At 46.3% G+C, this 15,871-nt stretch overlaps 1 protein-coding gene across 13 annotated transcripts in view; it reads left to right on the top strand.

Annotated features, from left to right (window-relative positions):
* ptprc (protein tyrosine phosphatase receptor type C) overlaps window positions 1-15,871 on the top strand; it is a 279,774-nt gene that overhangs the window by 151,309 nt on the left and 112,594 nt on the right. For 4 of the 13 annotated variants that reach the window (XM_070887294.1, XM_070887295.1, XM_070887297.1 and 1 more), the window contains exons 3-6: window positions 2,242-2,280; window positions 9,231-9,302; window positions 13,854-13,922; window positions 14,379-14,447. In XM_070887294.1, coding sequence (XP_070743395.1) covers window positions 2,242-2,280; window positions 9,231-9,302; window positions 13,854-13,922; window positions 14,379-14,447 — 249 coding nt within the window. The remainder of the gene's footprint in view (window positions 1-2,241; window positions 2,281-9,230; window positions 9,303-13,853; window positions 13,923-14,378; window positions 14,448-15,871) is intronic. The other 9 variants (XM_070887302.1, XM_070887301.1, XM_070887300.1 and 6 more) reach the window with 4 other exon arrangements.

Here is a 15,871-nt window from a genome sequence, read left to right as displayed (position 1 = left end):
AAATCAGCCAATCAAAACTGCAAGCACTGCACATACTACTGCAGTCACTTGCATAGATAACCAAACACAAACACATGTGGCAAGGAGGAAAGCACGAGGAGCAGATGATGGTGGCGATGGTTCTGTCGGGCTTGGAATATTGGGCTATTTTTATTCATTGACTGGTTTCAACACATTTTCAAAGTGCAACAAAGGGTATTTATAGCACAGCACTAAATTGCTATTTATCCAGAATCAAGTACCAACTGGGAGTAAATGACTGAGAGAATAACTCATAACTAAAGACTACATTATATACAGAGTAAATGCCACTCAACAGTGCATTAGACTGCAAATGGGAGAGTGGGACATGCAGAGTAAATGATAAAACTGGGATGACATTACACACAGAGTAAACATGAGCAATGGATTTTTTGTAATAATGAATACTTACTGGGGTAGTATTCCGTACAGAATAAATGCCAACTGGGAGAGCAGTACAAGGCAGGAACACAGTGATGGAGCACGGGCTCAAATGCCCGTCCTCACTGCATGCATTGTATGGAAAAAACAGCCTTCAATATTACTTAATACTCACATCTGTCAGTTTGGTAAAATGAAGTTATGTTAAATATCATAATGTTAAATATCATAAGATCAGGGTTAGAAAATATGGTTATAAGTGTGGGTTGTGAAAGATTTAAAAACTGTAGGATCACATCATTCTGACAGTTTAATTTTCTCTGGTCCCACGTACCCGCACCTTCTGTATCAAAGCTAACACATTCAGCTAATTCTACAGGCAGCATACAAACAACTGAAAACATTGCAAGCAGCCAAACGGTAACAGGCTCTCTTCCATGCTAACCTTCAGTGTCTCACACAAGGGGGCAGATCTTGACTTTGTGCAATCGTGTAAAGCAGCAAGTCGGCAGGTTTAAAAGTTGAGAACAGGGTTTCTCTTTTGCTGGGAGTTGCTCCATTCTCCAGTTACAGAGGAGCTTTCTTTTGAGTGAGTGGAGGCTTGAAAAGAAATTCTGTATTTTCAAGTGTGATGTAACTGGAATTGTGGTCTAACTTGGCCTCGCTGTTGTACATGATATACAATTACAGTTCAGTGATCTGGTTGACTAAGTGGGCAGACATGAAGAAGCGATGAAAGTCTGACCTCTCATGATTAGTTTAGCAGTTGAAAACCTAATGGTTATAAAGAATGTTGCAGAATGTTTTAGGCTAGAATGTGGGACCTCAAGCTAATTGCTGCACAATGATCTTCACCCTTTACACCGTGCGAAAACTTGAAGGAATCTCCATGGTAACTATAACGGATGCTAGATGCTGAAAAAAAGACAGGCAATCCTGCAATTAGATTAAAATAAATATGTCAAATAAAATCTGGGGATAGTAATAGAATGTTATAGCACAGAAACTGGTCATTCAGCCCACCACATTAGCACTGAAGTTGTTGTCCACAAGAGCCACTTAGTCTAATCCCACGCTCTTATTTGCTCCACATACCTTTCCATATTAATCTGTTTCTAGCAGCTATCTAATTCTCTTAAAAAAAAATCCAAGTTATATATTCTATTTCAAAAACCGCTTGAGGCGGAGTCAATCATTTTTTTTTCTAATCTCTAATCGTTTTTGTGCTTATCTTAAATACCTGCCCTTTTATTACTGACCTGCCAACCATTAATTACTATCACATAACAACATAAGAAATAGGAGCAGGGGTTGGCCATTCAGCCCCTCGAGCCTGCCATTCAGTAAGATCATGGCTGATCTTCGACCTCAACTCCACTTTCCTGCACTATCCCCATATCCCTTGACTTCCTGGATTCCCATAATCATGTGTCATAACCCATCATAATGTTGAAGATTTTTGTATTGCTACCCCTTAGCCTTTCTCAACTCTCATGAAAACAGCCTTAAATCTCTCTTCAAACTGTGACTCTGCAGCTTTGCTCCTGTCCTACCGAAACGGGTAGGACATGGCCAGACTAAAGTATATGGACTGAATAAACTGTACCAGTGATCTGTTTATAGTGTATGAACTTTACTTTTCTGTTGATTTTCACCATACCTTCAATTGAAACATTGTGGGAAACTGCAGAAGTGAACTCAAACACTACATTTGTGTAGCACCGTGCACTGCATTGTGAGAAAGTTGATCATCTCACTCGCGCTGTGAAGAACCACAGGTGTCTCATGTTTTTGTTTACACGTGACGACTCTCACAAAATTATTTTCATCTCCTTTCAGTTCCATCAACAACTGGTTCACCCACGAACACCACTAAAAGTAAGTACACAAAGAGAACATTTTCAACTGAATCGAGTCTGGTTACCTCGCATGCAGTCAATGGAAATCAGGTGGTTTCTACAACGGATAGCCGATCTACAATGCCTGTTTTATGCCTCTGTGTCAAGTTGAAAATCTACACCATTATGTTTTTAATAACTGCATTACTGGTCTTAATAAGCAAGTCTCAGTTATCTCAGAGATACAGGTCTGTTGTCTGATAACAGATTAAGATTTACATTTTTAATTGCCTAATAGCTTCTTTGTAAATGCGCTATTTATACTGGGAATTATGCCAACACAAAAAGCAGCTCCTTACACATTCTGTAAAAAAACATTTATTTACCAGCAAGATGAGCCTATTTAAACTGTTCAGTTAATATTGTGGCCTAGTTTAAATGTGTTTCCAGAATGTTTGATTAACAGTGTGCCAAAGCTATGTCTGTCTGAATGTGAGGAAATTGCCTCTTATGTTGCATGAAGTTCGAAAGGTCCTCCTTCTTCAGGTTCATCCTGCACACAGCGAGATCTCCACAGATTATTTCCATTTTCTAATGGGGAGAAACAAAGATCACAAGCCAGCGTTCTTCCAGAAATTTTGTTCACTAGCTGCCCCTTGAGAGCCCCTGTAATTCACCTGTTGTTGCAAGCAATGCCTCACTGTTCATCTCCTTCTCGCCTCTACCCATTGTGAAAAAGTTAAGAGCTGTTATAAAACAGTAATAATTGTGAAGGTAATTTATGGGGTAGTGCCATTGCTACACTGCTCCAGTGAGTCAGTATTGTTGCTGCAAGGCATGGCCAGTGTACCCGTCAATAGGGAAGAATGTTGTATTCCTGATATCTCCAGGCCTCAGTTAATATTGTTTCTATCCTTCAATAGCAGTACAGCAAAGAAATGTTGACCACCACCAATAGGATGAAGACAATTGACCCTCCCCTTAAGGCCTGTTACTGCTGGAAATTGGTGACCTCACTGCGGAGTGCAATGGCCGCCGATCTTTCATTGAATGGCCGCTATTTTGAAAATTCCGTTCCTGCAGTATCCTGGCAGTGACCTACTCCCCCCACTTCCGCCCCACTACTGCTGATCCATCGTAAGTGCATCATCAGTGCGGGCACCGCTGATGTTCCTCCCCGATCGCAAAATTCTGCCGAGAAAAGCTTGCTCCCGCCGCTTGGTGCCACCGCCATCATTTTCTGCCAGTGGACTGTGCTTGGAGTACTTGCAAAATGGTGGTGCCACTGCCATTAAAAGGGAGGACCTACTTCTGCATCCGCCATTTTTTTTTTTTGTTGGCCGACTGCTGTGTCGCGCTGACAGTTATGCCCCCGGGTTCGGCCCGGCCACCAACAAGCAGCCTGGCACCCTCTCTTGGGTGCCAGGCCATTGGCCTGGCCGAAACCCTCCCTGGTGGCCCAGTGGACCCAACCTAAAGAATCACAGTGGCCCTCCCCTTTAAGTGAAGGAGAGAGACGTGGTGACGCAGCACCGTGATGACATCATCAGTGCTATGCTGATAACTGGCAGCGGCGGACAATCCAACCACCCCTCTAGTGTGCGAACCTCCACTCACCGCCGGACATCCGCCCCCATTATGACCGACTTCCGGTCCGCTGGAAAAAAAAGTGAAAGGGCGGAATTTCGCTCGAGGTCGCTGCATCCACCATGTCGGTAAAAACAACTGAAACAGGGTAGGTGCGCTGCCATTCCAGCGGTGGGCAATTTCGGCCCCATGATTTTGATACACCAAGCAGCATCAATCTTGGATTGTCTTATTACTATTACTTGGCAGCAGCACGCTTGGATGGAGAATAAGGGGGGAGGGGGACGTTTGGATTATAACTCCTTCCACTCAGTGGGAATGGAGCAAGCGTGTAGTTAAAATGGAGTGGCTTCATTTCACTGGTTTTGGCAGCTGATGAGGCACCCACCGCACTCAAGCAGGTGACTAATTTTCCAAATGCTAATCAAGGCAATAGAACCCTGATAACCCGCCCACTCCATTCAACGGAACCTCATCTGAAGGCAGCGCAGGCCCTCCAATGTAATTAACATTTGCAGGCGTGCTCCTCCAGTCCCCTCAAGGCGAGTCTGGGCCTTTGCTGGCACAGTACCCACCCTCTGACCACTTCGCCTGCAACTTGGCTGCGTACCTGCGAGTCTTCCCTTAGTGCCAGTGCGAGCTCTTCTGCCAGCTGCCACTTTCTGCTCGTTGACCAGTGGCATGTAGATGAAGGTTGGAAGTTAGATATCAGCCGATGCAATTTGCGCTTGATCCATTCCAGCAACCCTCTCCGCCCTGTCCGCCCAAGACCCGCGCAAGTTAAAAACCACTCTTAAGCCTAAATAGTAGTGTAGCACTGCAGTGTAAGAACCACACTGTTTCTGTTGGAACAGTAATCATAATGCTGCTGTCAAGCCCATCCAGGTTTACAAGACGATTTCAGCTATGTTCAAAGGTGAGTAGCATGAGCTTACTGTTTTAGTAGAACAGAGCAGATGATATCTGATCCATACCTGAGTGGGAGATTATCACACACTCATTTTAATGTTCCCAATTAAAGAAGCAGAATGTACCCGTCAAACTCCGCACAGATTTTACAGTGACTCTTGCTCCCAGTTTCCCTGCGTCAGGTTTACATTCAAATAGTAAAAAACAACCCATCCTCCAGTTTAGGTCTCTTGAACAGCTGCTTTCACCAGGATTTAATAGCAGCCAACATTCACATGGAGAAACTAGGATAATGTTTTTAATTCCTCTTGCCAAAATGAAGAACAAGGCCTTAACTTTCCCTTGTGATAAAAATAGCACACCAGCAGGTTTTGAATCTTTGCATGCAAGTGGCAGGGAGCAGCAACAAACCCTTGGGAATAAGTTGGGACTACCAACACAACACTTGATTTCCTATCTTTTTTCCCTTTGGATTGTTGCTGGCATATTTAAGGCCAGGCAGGAGCGAGCTTTACTTCTGCCACTAATCAATCATTTTTACGATCTTAAATCTCATCCTGGCAAGTACATTCAACCTTCTGAATAAAGAACATTTGAACCAGCACAAGTACCAGCACAGAGAACATTCCTGTCCTTTGATCTCGATTTAAAAAAAATAAAAATCTCAGCACCAGCCCCCCATCAACAGCTTCCGCAACACAACATATGTTTCTGGGGGCGAACAGCTTTAAAATATTGTTTGTTTCTGATGTTGTCGGGGCAATTCACATTTTTAACTGGCAGATGAACCATTTGAAAATTATGGTCTGGATTGTTTTTTTTTTCCTTCAAGATTAGAAACGTATTTAAATTGTTTTACAAAAATCAATTTTTTACCAGGAAAATGAAAATTTGTGTAAAGTGAAACAGCCCACCTTTCTAATTCACGGTCAGATTAAACTGCTCTGGACGTATGCAAAATATCACCTCTGCAAGAACATCTTTGAGAGTCTTTTTACTGCTGTTTAAAAAAAATATATAGATTAGTAAATAATATAGGCTCATTGTCATCATCATAGGCGGTCCCTCGGAATCGAGGAAGACTTGCTTCCACTCTTAAAATGAATCCTTAGGTGGCTGAACAGCCCAATACAGGTGGGACAGATAGTCGTTGTGGGAAAGGGTGGTTGGGACTGGTTTGCCTGCATTTTTTTTCTGCATGCTCTCGGCAATGAGACTCGAGGTGCTCAGCGCCCTCCCGGATGTACTTCCTCCACTTAGAACGCTCTTTGGCCAGGGACTCCCAGGTATCAGTGGGGATGTTGCACTTTATCAGGGAGGCTTCGAGGGTGTCCTTGTAATTTTTCCTCCACCCACTTTTGGCTCATTTGCCATGAAGGAGTTCCAAGTAGAGCGCTTGCTTTGGGAGCCTCGTGTCTAGCATGTAGTTCTCTTCCAATAGGTCATAGTCACTCGCAAACTCCAGCACAACTGCACTAATAGTGATTCCTTCATCCACAGCAGATTCACATGTGTCCAACAAATACACCACATTTCTCTGCTCAGATAGGCAACGAGATGGTATTACCCTCTCTGACCCACCTGATGCCTGTACTAATATCAACAGCATCCAGATTTAGCAAAATGAACAGTTTTCCTCCCCTAAAACAAAATCAAAATATTGTGGATGCTGGAAATCTATGCACTGGTCATAAAATCCAGCATGGCTGCAACATCAGTAATACATGCACCAGATTCAGAACAGCTAAGGCCCTAGTTTAAAGCCTGTTCCATGATCTCTTGTTACTAATGTCAGCAACAATCTTCAGCAAGACGGGGAGCAGGTGTTTGCAACTGATATATTGGGAACAGTCACTTAACTTTCCATCTGGTGAATACCGGCACTGTCCAATTTTGTTTTTAAGTGAGTAATGGGCTAGCAAATGGACAAGATAGTCAACAGTGCGGCGAATCAAAGAATGATTCTGCCTAGAAGGAGACCATTCAGTCCATCGTGCATGTGCCGATTCTTTTGTAGAGCTATCCAGTTAATCCCACTTGCCTGTAGATGTTTTCCCTTCAAGTATTTATTCAATTCTCTTTTGAATGTTGCCATTGAATCTGCTTCCTGCCCTTCCCTGCCCTTATCCCTTTGTCTTTCGTAATGAACTTTATCGACTCAAATGTTCTTTTACAACAACCTCGATGTTTTGAAACATCCAAGTTACAAAGGAAAGTGTAAATAGCAGCACTCTAACAGTGTTATAAGCACAATGCACTTGATTGTAACCCTCAGGAGGGAACGCGGCCTAGTAATTTACTGCTCTTTAGTTAAATATTCAAACCTTCAATTTGGTCTTACTGCAGGAAACCAGCCCAGATCAATTGCAAACTCCAACATTTCTTCCATATCAATGACTCTTACACCAAATACAACAAGACCTGGTCCGAGTATGCTCATTCTCAACAGCTCACGTCCGAGGCCTCACCATCTCTCAGGACAGCTACATTACCATGCATGAAAGCACTGCTCTAACTGTTTACCTAAAGCTTTGAGACATAGAGACTAGTGATGTGGGTTGGGAGTGGGAAAGCTGCCAGTAGGAGATACCATTGAAAGTAAAGTACAGACAAGTTCCCTTAATGCCTCCTTTCAAAGAAAAAAGAAAGAGAAGAAAGACTTGGATTTATACAGCGCCTTTCATGACCACTGGATGTCTCAAAGTGCTTTACAGCCAATTAAGTACTTTTGGAGTGTAATCACTGTTGTATTGTGGGAAACGCGGCAACCAATTTGTGCACAAGCAAACTCCCACAAACAGCAATATGATAATTATCAGATAATCTGTTTTTGTTGTTGATTAAGGGATAAATATTGACCAGGACACCGGGATAACATCCCTGCTCTTTTTTGAAATAGTGCCATGGGATCTTTTACATCCACTTGAAAGGGCAAATGAGGTCTCGGTTTACCGTCTCATCTGAAAGACGGCACCTCCGACAGTGCAGCACTCCCTCGGCACTGCACTGGAGTGTCAGCCTAGATTTATATGCTCAAGTCCCTGTAATGGGGGTTGGGTGATTTTCAACTGCCACCACCCCTTTCTCATCTGAGAAACAGGCAGCTGACATTTGAATATCAAGAGGGGCCCGCACTTAGCTGCCCCATTCATGCCCAAGGCCTGCTAATGCTAATTGCAGGCAAGCCTGTAAATGGTCAAGCAGCACATCTGCCCATAAGGAAGCTGAAATATGCAGGTTTGGATCCTACTCTGGCTGTAGGACCACGATTGCAAGTTTCAGATGCAAACGAGTAAAGCGTATACCATTTGTACCAGGTATTGATTGGCATAACTCACGGTCCCTGAAGGGACACCCTGGATGTCCCAGAATGTTTGGAGGGGAAAAAGACCTTGTGGGGTCAGGAGGAGCAGGACTGCTCTTCTTGGCTCCACACAAATACTGTGGCCCGATGCCAGCCCATTCTCCACCCCTTCCCGGATCAGCTCCCCTCCCCGGGGCCCAAATTGCTGGCTGGGCGAGCATTGGGTCAGTGCTATTTCCACCCTCCCACTATTGGCAAGTGGCAGTGGGCTGCCCAACTGGTGCCTGTGACATCCTGGTGTCATTAAAATGTGGCCTAAACCTGAAAATGGTTCGGGACTCGTGACCCTGGCTTTGGGCAGGTGGTGGATCTGCTCCGGAGATTTCACACCCGTTTTAGCGGACCTTATTCCCCCCATTGCTCTGGGTTTGTAGAATAGCCAAGATGGTGTTCTTGTTTGCTCTCTTTTGCAAGTTAATTAAGACCAGATAGGAGTTCATCCCCATTACTAACCAAAAACTCTCTCGCAATTATTATCCCTCAGTAGGACATTGCACCATTTGTGCAACGTGACTTAGAACAAAAACACCCATAGTTTCCCTGATGGATCAGCAATTAAATATATTCCGTTGTGAGTTACTGAGCCATACAGACAAGGAAATTGACATATTTAGTTCTAGGTCAGTACTGAATTAGGAGATCACAACTGCGGAAAGTGCCGATGGTGCCACAACAGCATTTAGTCGGGCCGACTTTGGTCTTCAGTTCTACATGTTTAAGAACAACTACACATCCTGCCTGATTGCTCAATTGCAAAAGGCACTCAATTCTGTGGTGCAAACGCATTTGCATTATTATTCATAGTACGAGTTGGGACACTAGAGAAGCTGGGATTGTTATCTTTAGAACAGAGAAGGTTGAGGAGAGATTTTATAGAGGTGTTCGTAATTATGAGGGGCTATGATAGAGTAGATAAGGAGAAACTGCTTCCACTGCAGAAGTGTCCAGGACAAAACTAAATCGACATTTCCCTCAAATAGTCTTGAGAAATGGCTGATATTTCATCTATTTCAGTGAGTTTTCTGGTATGAAGCACGTCTTCCTGTTATAGTGTTTGTAACTGACCAATGATATATTGGTTATATGTTCAGTTGATGCATGCATTGTTACTCACAGTTTTGGTCTTCCAGCAGATCACTCCTCACTCACACCCTCCAGCACGGCACCAACAACAGTGACTACTTCATTCACATCAGGTTCAAGTATGTCCATAAACATTCTTCACCTCCTCATTTGCGCATCGGAATGGTTGTCCCCCTGATGCTTGGTTACCAGTTATGCTGATTTTTGAAAACTGAATAGTTCTATCTCTTTTGTCCCTTGATGAACTTTTATCGGCTCGAATGCTCTTTTACAACATCCTCGTTGTTTTGATGAAGTTTGGCTTTCTCTTTACAAATTGAATGAAATATCCTCTACACTCTATGACAAGTGGGTGGTAGAATATTGGGACAAAATGACAATTTTTCCAGAGCAAAGATAAATCTACACTTCCTTAAAATATTCTAGAGAAATGTCTGTTACGTCATCACTTTCAGGAAGTTTACTGGTATGGAGCACATCTTCTTGCTGTAGTCTTTGTAAATGACCAACAATATATTGTTTACATATTCAATTGATGCAGGCATTGTTACTCACAGTTTTGGTCTTCCAGCAGATCACTCCACACACTCACCCTCCAGCACGGCACCAACAACAGTGACTACTTCATTCACAGAAGGTTCAAGTATGCCCACAAAGAAACCTCCCCTTCTTGTTTTGGTATCAACATGGGTACCACCCTATTGCACTCAATGTATCAATTCTGTCTGATCTTCTCTGAATAATGTGAGGGGGTGAAATTACCCCTCTACCTGATTGGGGGCGTTACTCTTCCATGGCCGGGACTTTTAACGCCTGGCTCAGAGATCCCGCTCCAACCACAGAATTGGGTCTTACGCCCCTCAATGGAAGCGGAGTGCTGTCTCCAGCAATGTCTCCAGTGCTCCACTTCCTTGGAGGGGCACTCCCGGGGCGGCACTGAGTATGGCGCTATGCGGATCATTCGCAGAGCACTGACACACTCCAACACCCCTCAATTAAAGGGGAGGGCTGCTGCTCAGTCTGTAGGCCCTTTGGGGGCCAGCCAGGGATGCAATCGACCGGGCCAGCAGCGCAGCACCCAAAACATAGTGCCGGGCAGCATGATGGCGTCCCGGTCAACGTGTGAGCCGCCTTTGTCTGGCCGACACAAGAGTTGGGCGACAAATAAATATGGCAGCCCGTGCGCTGGTGCCCTCCCCTTTAAGCACCACCCCGGCGGCAGATAATCGGCAGCCTCGTGGCCCGCAGGGCAATTTCTCCCGCAGGGCACAAAGGGGTCGGCGCGTATAACGATTACATCATCGGCGGCTGTGTGCCGGCCTGTTCGCTAATCGCGGGGTGTGGCACTGTCTGGACAGCGCCCCCCAACGCCTCCCTTCTCCGGCCGAAAACGCCACGGTGCCCCGTTAGTGCCCTCGTGGAGGTGCTGACAGGGCTATGAAATTTTGGCTTTAAATGGACATCCTGGTGTCCCAGCATGTTTGGAAGGGGAACAAAACCTTGTGGGGTCAGGAGGAGCAGGACTGCTCTTCTTGGCTCCACACAAATACTGTGGCCCGATGCCAGCCCATTCTCCACCCCTTCCCGGATCAGCTCCCCTCCCCAGGGCCCAAATTGCTGGCTGGGTCAGCATTGGGTCAGTACTATTTCCACCCTCCCACTATTGGCGAGTGGCAGTGGACTGCCCAATTGGTGCCTGCGACTCCCTGGTGTTATTAAACTGTGGCATGAATCTGAAAATGGTTCGGGCCTCGTGACGCTGGCTTCGACAGGTGGTGGGTCTGCTCCGGTGACTTCACTCCCGTTTTAGCAGACCTTATTCCCCCATTACTCTGGATTTGTAGAACAGCCAAGATGGTGTTCTTGTTTGCTCTCTTTTGCAAGTTAATTAAGACCAGATAGGAGTTCATCCCCATTAGTAACCAAAAACTCTCTCACAATTAGTATCCCTCAGTAGGACATTGCACCATCTGTGCAACGTGACTTAGAGCAAAAACACCCGCCGTTTCCCTGATGGCTCAATAATTAAATGTATTCCGTTGTGAGTGACTAAGCCATACAGACAAGGAAGTTGACATATTTAGTTCCAGGTCAGTTCTGAATTAGGAGTTCACAAGTGGAGAAAGTGCTGGTGGTGCCACAACAGCATTTAGTCGGGCCGACTTTGGTCTTCAGTTCTACATGTTTAAGAACAACTACACATCCTGCCTGATTGCTCAATTGCAAAAGGCACTCAATTCTGTGGTGCAAACGCATTTGCATTATTATTCATAGTACGAGTCGGAACACTAGAGAAGCTGGGATTGTTATCTTTAGAACAGAGAAGGTTAAGGAGAGATTTTATAGAGGTGTTCGTAATTATGAGGGGCTATGATCGAGTAGATAAGGAGAAACTGCTTCCACTGCAGAAGTGTCCAGGACAAAACTAAATCGACATTTCTCTCAAATAGTCTTGAGAAATGTCTGATATTTCATCTATTTCAGTGAGTTTTCTGGTATGAAGCACGTCTTCCTGTGAAAGTGTTTGTAACTGACCAATGATATATTGGTTATATGTTCAGTTGATGCATGCATTGTTACTCACAGTTTTGGTCTTCCAGCAGATCACTTCTCACTCACACCCTCCAGCACGGCACCAATAATAGTGACTACTTCATTCCCAGAGGGTTCAAGTATGTCCGCAAAGAAACCTCCCCTTCTTGTTTTGGTATCAACATGGGTATCACCCTGTTGCACTCAATGTATCAATTCTGTCTGATTTTCTCTTAGGGGGCGAAATTGCCCCTCTACCTGATTGGGGGCGTTACCCTTCCATGGCTGGGACTTTTATCGCCTGGCCCAGAATTCACGCCCTCGCCATGAAATTCTGTCTTACACCCCTCAATGCAAGTGGAGTTCTGTCATCAGCAATGTCTCCAGTGCTCCGCTTCCTTGTGGGGCACTCCCGGGGCGGTAGCGTGGCACTGAGTGTGGTGCTACGCGGATCAGTCGCAGAGCACTGACGCACCAACACCCCTCAATTAAAGGGGAGGGCCGCTGCTCTTCAGGCCCTTTAATTGCCAGCCACTAGGACACCAGGGATGCAATCGACCGGGCCAGCAGCGCGGCACCCAAAACACAGTGACGAGCAGCATTATGGCGGCCCGGTCGATGTGTGAGCTGCAATTGTCCGGCCGACACAAGAGTTTGGCGACAATTAAAAATGGCTGTCCGGTGCGCTGGCGCCCTCCCCTTTAAGCACCGTCCCGGCGGCGGATGTTTGCCAGCTTAGCGGCCCGCAGGGCAATTTCTCCCGCAGGGCACAAAGGGGTTTTCGCGGGCTGGTGAGGGGTCGGCGCGCATACCGATTACATCATCGGTGGCTGTGTTCCGGCCCAGGGCACTAATTGCGGGGTGTGGCACTGCCGGGACAGCGCCCCCCAAGCGCCACCCTTCCCCGGCCGAAAACGCCATGGTGCCCCGTTAGTGCCCCCCCCCCGGAGGTGCTGACCGGGCTATAAAAACGTCAATTTCGGCTTTAAAGGGACATCCTGGTGTCCCAGCATGTTTGGAGGGGGAACAAAACCTTGTGGGGTCAGGAGGAGCAGGACTGCTCTTCTTGGCTCCACACAAATAATGTGGCCCGATGCCAGCCCATTCTCCACCCCTTCCCGGATCAGCTCCCCTCCCCGGGACCCGAATTGCTGGTTGGGTCAGCTTTGGGTCAGTGCTATTTCCACCCTCCCACTATTGGCAAGTGGCAGTGGGCTGTCCAACTCGTGCCTGTGACGCCCTGGTGTTATTAAACTGTGGCCTGAACCTGAAAATGGTTCGGGCCTCGTGACGCTGGCTTCGGACAGGTGGTGGGTCTGCTCCGGTGACTTCACACCCGTTTTAGCAGACCTTATTCCCCCATTACTCTGGGTTTGTAGAACAGCCAAGATGGTGATCTTGTTTGCTCCCTTTTACAAGTTAATTAAGACCAGATAGGAGTTCATCCCCATTAGTAACCAAAAACTCTCTCGCAATTATTATCCCTCAGTAGGACATTGCACCATCTGTGCAACGTGACTTAGAGCAAAAACACCCGCCGTTTCCCTGATGGCTCAGTAATTAAGTGTATTCCGTTGTGAGCGACTAAGCCATACAGACAAGGAAGTTGGCATATTTAGTTCCAGGTCAGTTCTGAATTAGGAGTTCACAAGTGGAGAAAGTGCTGGTGGTGCCACAACAGCATTTAGTCGGGCCGACTTTGGTCTTCAGTTCTACATGTTTAAGAACAACTACACATCCTGCCTGATTGCTCAATTGCAAAAGGCACTCAATTCTGTGGTGCAAACGCATTTGCATTATTATTCATAGTACGAGTCGGAACACTAGAGAAGCTGGGATTGTTATCTTTAGAACAGAGAAGGTTAAGGAGAGATTTTATAGAGGTGTTCGTAATTATGAGGGGCTATGATAGAGTAGATAAGGAGAAACTGCTTCCACTGCAGAATTGTCCAGGACAAAGCTAAATCGACATTTCCCTCAAATAGTCTTGAGAAATGTCTGATATTTCATCTATTTCAGCGAGTTTTCTGGTGTGAAGCACGTCTTCATGTTATAGTGTTTGTAACTGACCAATGATATATTGATTATATGTTCAGTTGATGCAGGCTTTGTTACTCACAGTTTTGGTCTTCCAGCAGATCACTCCTCACTCACACCCTCCAGCACGGCACCAACAACAGTGACTACTTCATTCACATCAGGTTCAAGTATGTCCATAAACATTCTTCACCTCCTCATTTGCGCATCGGAATGGTTGTCTCCCTGATGCCTGGCTACCAGTTATGCTGATTTTAGAAAACTGAATAGTTCTATCTCTTTTGTCCCTTGATGAACTTTTATCGGCTCGAATGCTCTTTTACAACATCCTCGTTGTTTTGATGAAGTTTGGGTCTATCTTTACAAATTGAATGAAATATCCTCTACACCCTATGACAAGTGGGTGGTAGAGTATTGGGACAAAATGACAATTTTTCCAGAGCAAAGATAAATCTACACTTCCCTTAAAATAGTCTAGAGAAATGTCTGTTACGTCATCACTTTCAGGAAGTTTACTGGTATGGAGCACATCTTCTTGCTGTAGTCTTTGTAAATGACCAACAATATATTGTTTATATATTCAGTTGATGCAGGCATTGTTACTCACAGTTTTGGTCTTCCAGCAGATCACTCCACACACTCACCCTCCAGCACGGCACCAACAACAGTGACTACTTCATTCACAGAAGGTTCAAGTATGCCCACAAAGAAATCTCCCCTTCTTGTTTTGGTATCAACATGGGTACCACCCTATTGCACTCAATGTATCAATTCTGTCTGATCTTCTCTGAATGATGTTGGGGGGCGAAATTACCCCTCTACCCGATTGGGGGCATTACCCTTCCATGGCCGGGACTTTTATCGCCTGGCCCAGAAGTCCCGCCCCCACCACGGAATTGGGTCTTACGTTCCTCAATGGAAGCAGAGTGCTGTCTCCAGCAATGTCTCCAGTGCTCCGCTTCCTTGGAGGGGCACTCCCGGAGTGGTAGCGCGCACTGAATGTGGCGCTACGCGGATCATCTGCAGAGCACTGACGCACTGCAGCAGCCTTCAATTAAAGGGGAGGGCTGCTGCTCAGTCTGCAGGCCCTTTGTTGGCCAGTCAGGGATGCAAGCGACCGGGCCAGCAGCGCGGCACCCAAAACTGTGTGTCGGGTTGCATGTTAGTGGCCTGGTCGGTGTGTGAGCTGCCATTTTCAGGCCGACACAAGAGTCGACCAACAAATAAAAATGACAACTTGTGCGCTGGCACCCTCCCCTTTAAGTACCACCCCGGCGGTGGATGTTCGCCAGCCTCGCGGCCCGCAGGGCAATTTCCCCCGCAGGGCACAAAGTGGTTGGCATCGGGTGATGAGGTGTCAGCGCGCATACTGATTACATCATCGACGGCTGTGTGCCGTCCCAAGGCGCTAATCGCGGGGTGTGGCACGGCCGGGACAGCGCCCCCCAAGCGCCTCTCTTCCTCGGGCGAAAACGTCACTGTGTCCCGTTAGTGCCCCCAGCGTTGCTAACGGGGCTATAAAAACGTCAGTTTTGGCTTTAAAGGGACATCATGGTGGCCCAGCATGTTTGGAGGGGGAAAAAAAATCTTGTGGGCTCAGGAGGAGCAGGTCTGCTCTTCTTGGATCCACAAAATACTGTGGCCCGATGCCAGCCCATTCTCCACCCCTTCCCGGATCCGCTCCCTTCCCTGGGGCCCGAATTGCTGGCTGGGTCAGCATTGGGTCAGTGCTATTTCCACCCTCCCACTATTGGCAAGTGGCAGTGTGCTGCCCAACTCGTGCCTGCGACTCCCTGGTGGCATTAAAATGTGGCCTGAACCTGAAAATGGTTCGGGCCTCGTGACGCTGGCTTCGGGCAGGTGGTGGATCTGCTCCGGTGACGTCCCACCCGTTTTAGCGGACCTTATTCCCCCCATTGCTCTGGGTTTGTAAAAAAGCCAAGATGGTGGTGTTGTTTGCTCTCTTTTGCAAGTTAATTAAGACCAGATAGGAGTTCATCCCCATTACTAATCAAAAACTCTCTTGCATTTATTATCCCTCAGTAGGACATTGCACCATCTGTGCAACGTGACTTAGTGCAAAAACACCCACAGTTTCCCAGATGGCTCAATAGTTAAA

The sequence above is a fragment of the Pristiophorus japonicus genome, chromosome 8, assembly GCF_044704955.1.
Source record: "Pristiophorus japonicus isolate sPriJap1 chromosome 8, sPriJap1.hap1, whole genome shotgun sequence".
NCBI classification, from domain to species: Eukaryota; Metazoa; Chordata; class Chondrichthyes; family Pristiophoridae; genus Pristiophorus; species Pristiophorus japonicus.
This window is presented reverse-complemented; position numbering and strand designations above follow the sequence as displayed.